Raw genomic sequence first — 8,462 nt, 5'->3', positions numbered from 1 at the left:
CTCTAAATTACAAAAAAAGATAAGGATTTTTCTTTAAAAAACTACTTACACGTGCCAGGCGGGCTGTGCCCTGTGCCTTTTTTTTTTGAGACAGGCTGTGCCCTGTGCCGTGCCGTGCCATTGGCACGCGGGCTTGGCCCAGGTGGACAGGGCGGGCCACAAGCCAGGACACGACGTGCCACGGCCCACGGGCCAGCCACGCGAAAATCAACCCGCTTGGCCCGGTCGTTTGCCCCCTACCTCCTCCCACCCCATCCCCATCCCCGCCCACTCCCCACCCCAGTCCATCCCACCCCCAATCCCCGACCCCCTCCTCCCGCCCGCACCCCCCGCCACCGCCGCACCCCGGCGAGCACTGCCCTAATTGGATTCAACTATGATATCCGAGACGCAGTGCGCCTCGTTCCGGCGATATTCCCCAATTACTTACTCTCGTTCCAGAGCGCGATGGCGAGATCTGGCGGCAAGCGAGGCGTGATGGAGCACCACTGCCTGAACCGATTCCGCCGCCGGCGACTCCTCGCCTTCCTCCGCCGCAACAGCCTTCCCGCCACCTTCGACGCGTACGTATTCGACGGCTTAATCTCTTGCTCTATCCCGACGATCCGGTCCCCTTCTCCTCCCCCTAGCCTAGCCTAGCTGGTACTGATCGACAGATCTTAATTTCCGTCCAGGCTGAAGCACGAGACGAGCGTCTTCTTGGACGTGCGGTTCCTGCGGCGCCTGGTGGCGGGCGGCCGGTGGCAGGAGGCGCGAGAGTACTTGAGCCGCTTCCTGCCGTGCCAGGACGAGGTCGACGCGCCCACCGCGCTCAGATTCCTCACTCGCCTCAACGTTCTCGACGACCTCGCCCAGGGCAAGCTGGAGGGCATCGATTTGGCCCAAGATCTCCGGAACCAAATCGACGTTATCCCTTCCACCATTTTCCGCGAGGACCCGCACTACGCCGCGGCTCTCCGCACAGTCTTGTTCTGGCGCTCTCACCCGACATACTGGTCTCCTCTCTTCTCTCCCTAGCCTAATTGCCCCTTCATCTATCATCTATCTAATTATCCGTTAGTTTCATTCATTGTTGTTTGAGCCTCTCGATGTTTCTTCCACACAGGGGTCCCGTGGACTGGCAGCTCATTAGGCGCAAAGCCGCGCAGGTTGTCAAGGACTTGGTCGCACGAACCCCTGAGTTCAGGCATCTGCTGCGGTTGCCGCCGTGTCCAAGCCACCCATGTTACACCATCCCCTTCGGGTTTGGGTAAGTGCAACATCCCCATCCTCAGTTATGTCTTTATTATGTGGAAGATCCATTTTACTCCATCTGCATGGGAAGCCGCACTTACAGTTAAACTTTTAACGGGTCTTTGTCGCGTTATCTTGTTAATTAATTTCAGGGGTTGCCGGAGGCATAAGAGGAAGAAGAACATAGGCCGGATGTCGGCATCTCTTCTTGCCCGCCGTTTTCTTCAGAAAGAGAGGTATGTATATCGTGTGCACAGAATTGATGCTCTCGTTGTTTCCTAGTTTGTTGTAAAGTTTAGAGCTTTTAACCTTTTGCTTCATGCAGGCGTCATTCCTCACCATGGACTCAAGGTTTCTCCCATAGACCATCGTATAATAATCAATAAGGATACCTGACTATTCGTGTTTATAACCATGCTAATTGATGATCATATGTTTCAATTGCAGGTTCATCGTGTGAACCTATGGGTTTCGAGGAAATTATTGGTAAAACATCTGCTTTGGCTCTGTCCTTTCAGCATTTTTTGTGTAAATGCACAAGCTGTTTTTCTGAATGAATCGCTTGAATTTCGTTATGGCCTTCGTTTGTTATAAGTACTCCCTCCGTCCCAAAATAAGTGTCTCGAGCTTAGTACAACTTTGTACTAGAGTTAGTACAAAGTTGAGACACTTATTTTGGGACGGAGGGAGTATGACATTAGTACAAAGTTGAGACACTTATTTTGGGACGGAGGGAGTATGACATATTGCTTTGTTGCGCTCTTCTATCAGAAGAACTGCTTTAGTGTATTTGGTTCGTTTGCTATAATTGCTTAAAGGACAGCATTTGTAACAGGCTTATAACATGCTGTGGAAAGAATTAGTCGTGTCCGTTTGTTTTAAGTCGATTTATCCTGTGCAATCAGTGTTTTCAAAACTAGAAGCATGATATCTTTTTCAGTAGTCTACTTCTCAATACACCTAGATACTTTGCAAAAGTTCTCCTTTCTAGCAAAATCTTACAAGCCATGGCGCACAAACTTGTGTGATTTCAGATGAAACTATGTTAGCTGGGAAGCTGGAGGTCATAGAACATTCAGATTCTTGTAGTGAAGGTAACATACCATCGTTTTCTCCATATAGAAGTTTATTTCAGTTACTTTCATTGTTGATGTTCCCCACTTACCTCTGTCTTTGTTTATTAGTTATATGTAGTTTATTCAGTAGTCACTCTGTCTTTGTTTATTAGTTATATGTAGTTTATTCAGTAGTCACATTATTTGTTCCCACTTACAATCTGGACCTTTTATATCTTCTTGCTGTGCCCTGCAGTTTCCTAGACATCTGCAGGGTACTCTTTGCTAATGAACAAATGATGCTTGCCCTTTCCTTTCTAATATCAATAGCTAAACTCTTGCAGGCGATCCTGGTTCTCCTGTTGGGTTATCTATAGGTAAAAGTTTTGGAACTGCACCTGCTAATGCAGGTATACTCAACAGTATTTTTTCCAGTTGGTTGATCCTCGAACATTTTCATTGCCTGTTACTTAATTGAATCTACTTGGTGATACTTCATATTTTTCTTGTGCAGTCACAAAGCGTTTGAGTCAAGAATGTTCCGCTGAAAGTTCCAATGGTGCAAAACTAAAACCTACAACTGGGCAGTTTTGTCCGGTAAGTCACTCCTACACCTGGCAGTGTTCTTTTACTTATCAATTACGTTTCACATTCCAGTAAAAACAACAATAATATGTTTCACATTCCAAATCAATAACAATACAATGTGTCATTTAACCATTCGTGTCATTTAATACTGCACAATATACATGGTAGAACCAGGGTCCTACCGGACCTGCTCCGAAGGTTGTAGGGGAAGGATGGAGCGGGGCGTGGCGATGAGCGTGCGCGCCGGCGGCTGGTCGCGACGGAGGAAGATGGCGGCGGCGGCTAGGGTTAGAGGCGGCTAGGGTTCCGGCTCCTCTGGGAGCCGGGCAACAAGAATAATAATATTCTTATTGCTTAATCTCAAAAAGAGTCTTACAACATATATTTATAACCTAGATAACTTGCATACGAATTAACCTAAGATAACTTGCGGGCTAAGATTGCCCGGTGGGCCTTTTACGGCCGTAGGCTAAACCGGTCATAACACTTCTCCCCGCCTGCACAAACAGCTCGTCCTCGAGCTGTAACGTGGGGAAGCGCTTGCTGAACTTCGCGAGGTGATCAACCAGCGTCAAACACCTTCTTGACAGCTGGGGCGGCCAGGTCGGCGGCGACGGCGTCCTCCGGAATGTAGTCTGTAACCTCCAGGTAGAAGAGTCGCGGGCAGGCATGGCCGGGCGTGTAGGGCTCGTCGTAGTTGAAGCACAACCCTTGGCGGCGACGCTCGAGTAGCTCGGCTGAGGTGAGCCGGCGGAACGGGCGCGCCGCGGTCGCGGCGAGGGGTGCCGCGGAAGCCTGCGCAGGCCGACCCTGCACGGAATCCGGCCCGGGTAGCGACCCAGCGGTCCGGGACGGTGATGCCTGCTGGATGGCCACCGCGCGGCGCTCGAACGCGCGGGCGTAGTACATGGCCGACTGGAGATCCTGGGGTCCCCGAAGTTCCTCGTCCACGCGGATGTGATCCGAAAGTCCACCGACGAAGAGGTCGGCCCGCTGTTGCGCCGTCACGCCCGACGCGTGGCACGCCAGGGCCCGGAAGCGGTCGGCGAAGTCCTGCACCGTGGAGGTGAAGGGAAGGCGACCGAGCTCCGCCAAGCGGCTTCCGCGGACCGGGGGCCCAAAGTGAAGGAGGCAGAGCTCGCGGAAGCGCTCCCAAGGGGGCATGCCGCCCTCGTCCTGCTCGAGGGCGTAATACCATGTCTGTGCCGCGGCGCGGAGGTGGTAGGAGGCGAGCCAGGTACGCTCTGATGCGAGGGTGCGCTGCCCGCGAAAGAACTGGTCGCACTGGTTGAGCCAGTTGAGGGGGTCCTCCGTGCCGTCATAGGTGGCGAAGTCGATTTTGGCGAACCGCGGTGGTGTCTGCGCCGGAGCGCCGTGTCGGACTGGCTCGGAGGAGGGGAGCAGGGCGGCCGGTGGCGCCTGGTCGGAGTACTCCGGGTGGCGACCTGCGGTGCCGGATGGCCCGTCAAACTGCGGGAACGGGGTCGGCTGTTCGAAAGCCGCGGTGTAGACCGGCGATGGAGAAGACCCAGTCGCCCACGCTGGTATTGGCGATGGAGAGGGCGGGAACCGGACCTGGTTGATGGGCAGGCCGGCCGGAGCGGCGGACGACAGTCTCATCCGCCGCTGGGCAGAGGTGGCGCCTGGAGCTGCAGCGGCTGTTGCGTCTGCTGTGGGTAGCAGCCAGACGCGGCGGAGACCGGTGTAGAAGTCGGCGGCCACGGCGGCCAGAGCTGGCCCGCGGCTGGGGACTGTTAGAGGTGCAGCAGCGGCGGAGGCCCGCTGGTGTAGCCCGCCTGGAACGGCAGCAGGGGCGGTCCGCTCGGGCCAGACGCGTCCTGGAGCGGCCAGTGCGTCACCGGGTGGCTGTAGGCAGGGGGCGCAGCCGGCGGGGTGGTGTACGGGCTGGCCAGGTACAGGGAGATGCCCTGGACGGCCGTCACGAGGTCCCGCAGGATGCTGGTCATCTCCTCCGGCGTGAATACTGAGGTTGTCGGCGGTGGCGCGGGGGAGACGGGAGCCGGCGGTATTGGGGCCGGCGGCGTTGGGGCCCCCACTGTGGTGCTCAGCCCTGGCAGCGTCGGAGCTCCGTTGGTGGTCATCGGGGGGGCGGACAGCGAGGCGGTGGTGCCGGAGGGCAGCGGCGGCGTGGGTGATGGAGAAGACATGGTCGAACCCGAGTCTCTGGATACCAAATTGGTAGAACCAGGGGTCCTACCGGACCTGCTCCGAAGGTTGTAGGGGAAGGATGGAGCGGGGCGTGGCGATGAGCGGGCGCGCCGGCGGCTGGGCGCCGTCGCGACGGAGGAAGATGGCGGCGGCTAGGGTTCCGGCTCCTCTGGGAGCCGGGCAACAGGAATAATAATATTCTTATTGCGTAATCTCAAAAAGAGTCTTACAGCATATATTTATAACCTAGATAACTTGCATACGAATTAACCTAAGATAACTTGCGGGCTAAGATTGCCCGGTGGGCCTTTTACGGCCGTAGGCTAAACCGGTCATAACAATACAAGGCGATCTAAAAGTCGTGGTTTGCCATCAAGCTTGTTTAGTCATTGTGTATCATTTCTCATTTGTATCAATACACCAGGTTTATTGATAATTTAGTACAATGTATGATTTCATATATCCTTTCTTGAGAAACAACAGCAACAGCAAAGTCTTTCAGTCTCAAGCAAGTTGGGGTAGGCTAGAGTTAAAACCCAACAGGAGCCACTAATCAAGGTTCAGACACATGAATAGGCTTTCCACACTCCTGTTCAAGCAGAAATCTTTGGGTATATCCCATTTTTTCAAGTCTCTTTTTATTTCCTCCTCCCATGATTTCAGCTTTCCCCTTCCTCTCCTCACATTATTATCGTGGCTTAGGATTCCACTATGCGCTGGTGCCTCCAGGGGTCTCCTTTGGATATGGCCAAACCACCTCAACCGGTGTTGGACAAGCATTTCTTCGATTGGTGCTACCCCTAGCCGATCACGTATATCATCGTTCTGAACTCGACCCATTCTTTGTATGACCACAAATCCAAACACAACATAGGCATTTCTGCAACACACAATTGGTGAACATGTCGTCTTTTTGTAGGCCAACATTCTGCCCCATACAACATTGCAAGTCTAATCACCGTTCAGTAAGGGTGTGTTTGGTTCGCGTCAGCAGGTGGAACGTAATGGGTCCGTTCCGCACCAAGGGTTCATTCTTGTGTTCGGTTGGGTTGAGGAGTCGGAATCCACTCGTTCCCTAGAACGGCATATTCCCCTTAGATCCGGAATGTGCTCATACCTCCAAATTGGTGGAACGACGTGGAATGCCTCACGTGTCTCACCTTCTCCCCGACTCTGCCCCTCTCCCTCGACCAAGCCAAGCTCCAGCCGCCACCCTCCCATCGTCTCCCGTCTCTCCCTCCAGCCACCGGCTCGGGCTGTCACTGCTCTCATTCCCGATGCCGCCCTCTCCCTATTGATGTTGTGGCGGTGGTGCACCGCAGATCTGGTGGAAGTAGACGAGCCGCAACAGCAACGGCCTGCTGGGCCCTGGTCTGCAACAAGGAACAGCCACAACAACGACGGCGCATGGGCTCGGCATGCCTCGTTGCCGTTCCCTACAACGGGCGTGTTGGGCCCTGGTCTGCAACAAGGAAGAACGGCAACAACGATTGTGTGTTGCCGTTGCCTAGGCGAGCGCGTCTGGCCCTGCCCCGGACAGGGAGCAGCAGTTGCTTGCTGCCGTATGCAATCATGGAGATTGGGCACCGATTTGCATCGATTTGGTGACTGTTTCTGTACGAGAGATTGGTGAAATTTGGTGCGTACCTGTGGACATTGGGTACCAATTTGCTGGCTGCTGTTGTATTCACCAATTTGCTTGGTGCTACTAAATTTTGTATTTTGATTCTTCTGTTTGGTATCCGACATTGGAATTATACATCGTATTCACATATGAGTGGTGATCTCACCATTCCTACCTAAAAGAGGTGAGATGAATAATTTCATTCCATTCTATCTCTAAAACCAAACATCAAAATGTAAGCATTCCATTCCTCCGAAATATTCCTACCAAATAGAAAAACTGAACCGACCCATTCTAGTGGAATGGAACCATGACATTCCATTCCACTTTGTTTCCTGAACCAAACACACACTAAAACTTGCCTTTTAGCTTTTTTCAGAGAATGCCAGATGCTTGGCGCCACTTCATCCACCCTGTTTTGATTATATGGCTAACATCTTCATCAGTATCCCCATCTCTTTGTAGCATTGATATCATTCTTAGGCACCACTTGACCTCCCAAAGTCACTCCCTCCTCATGTGTAGCAGTGCCAAAGTCACATCTTATGTGTTCAGTTTTAGTTCTGCTGAGTCTAAAACCTTTGGACTGTCCGCCGCCACAACTTCAGTTTCCTATTTCCAGGTAACAACTCTTGTCAATAGATTTAGTATCCAATATCTTGGATCAGTAAACTCTTGTCAGTAGATGTAGTACCAGGTGGGGAATTGCGTTTATTCAGTCTTAGTTATGGTGAGCAGAGCAGGGCCACCTCAAGTTTAGATCAACTAAACATTACACGTTATCAAAGGATTGTATCCAATATCATTATTGGCATGCTTACTTCTTGACAGTGGGGTGGTGGCTCTTTTTTTCTTTGTACAAGTCTGGTGCTCCATGATTTTGTGTGTAGCGTAGCCTTAGCTCACTAGTCTCCCCCCTCTCTCCGTTTCACCCATAAGCACTCAATCACCTCTGTTTACAAACCGTCATACATACAATGCAATATCTTTTTTTTTCTTTCTAATTTTATTTATTTATTTTTATCAGGATGTCGTCGATGCACGTTCTGGTTGGACGGTGGACGCCAATCATGTTTTAAATAAAATAGAAACCCTCGGAGACATTTCAACTGCCATGGCCATGCTAGTGAACAAGACATGCACATATGGTGGTCCAGATCACACGATGTTCCTGGAGAAAACATTTGAGCACGAGAAGATGATATTCGAACTGCGATTAGATTGCCAAAAGGCAAAAACTAAGAGGTTGAACTTATCCATTGGCAACTTGAGCACCCGACAGAACTAGAAACTCTTAGCCGCTGCATCTATTGATCCGCCTTGGTTTTGATCTTTAGTATATGTACAAGTTATGGTGTATTGTTTTCTTCCTAATGCTCTACCAGAAGAAGGGCTATGGTATCTTTTTCTTTTTGTAAGAACCTAATCATGCACTTTGGAGAGGATTGGTAGCCTGTACGTAGGACTGTAGAAAGCATGCAGAGGCAGAGTTTCTGCTCCGGTGTGGCATTTCCACGAGCACCACTGCAGTGTTGAAAGGCAGGCGGCAGAGCTGGTTCGAGCAACATGGCCTTACCAGTTGCACGTCAATGTCAATGGATGGACGTGCTCTCACAGGTTGATTGTGTGATCATGTCGGCTGAGTGATGCAAGATCCATTCGACCATGCTAATTTTCAGTACATAGAAGAAAACCATTGTTTCCTTGCTGAAAACTGACGCAAAGGCCATGTGAATTTGTAGTAATGCATTGCTGGATAAATGAAAAGGCTCGTACTCATGAATGGATTGAAG

At 51.5% G+C, this 8,462-nt stretch overlaps 1 protein-coding gene across 2 annotated transcripts; it reads left to right on the top strand.

Moving 5' to 3' along the window:
• The first annotated feature begins 297 nt into the window (after positions 1 to 297).
• LOC123165935 (uncharacterized) lies at positions 298 to 8,168 on the top strand. 2 transcript variants are annotated; one of them, XM_044583697.1, is made up of 10 exons: positions 298 to 563; positions 675 to 995; positions 1,106 to 1,249; positions 1,386 to 1,469; positions 1,559 to 1,584; positions 1,681 to 1,719; positions 2,268 to 2,327; positions 2,633 to 2,665; positions 2,803 to 2,885; positions 7,697 to 8,168. In XM_044583697.1, the coding sequence occupies exons 1-10, from the start codon at positions 448 to 450 to the stop codon at positions 7,955 to 7,957; spliced, it is 1,167 nt and encodes a 388-aa protein (XP_044439632.1). In that variant the 5' UTR covers positions 298 to 447; the 3' UTR covers positions 7,958 to 8,168. The 2 variants fall into 2 exon arrangements, with proteins under 2 accessions (XP_044439632.1, XP_044439631.1); XM_044583696.1 differs by having other exon boundaries at positions 2,633 to 2,698.
• Positions 8,169 to 8,462: the final 294 nt, after the last annotated feature.

Source organism: Triticum aestivum, chromosome 7D (assembly GCF_018294505.1).
Source record: "Triticum aestivum cultivar Chinese Spring chromosome 7D, IWGSC CS RefSeq v2.1, whole genome shotgun sequence".
NCBI lineage: Eukaryota > Viridiplantae > Streptophyta > Magnoliopsida > Poales > Poaceae > Triticum > Triticum aestivum.
Note: the sequence above shows the minus strand (reverse complement) of the source record. Positions and strands in the feature narration are given on the sequence as shown.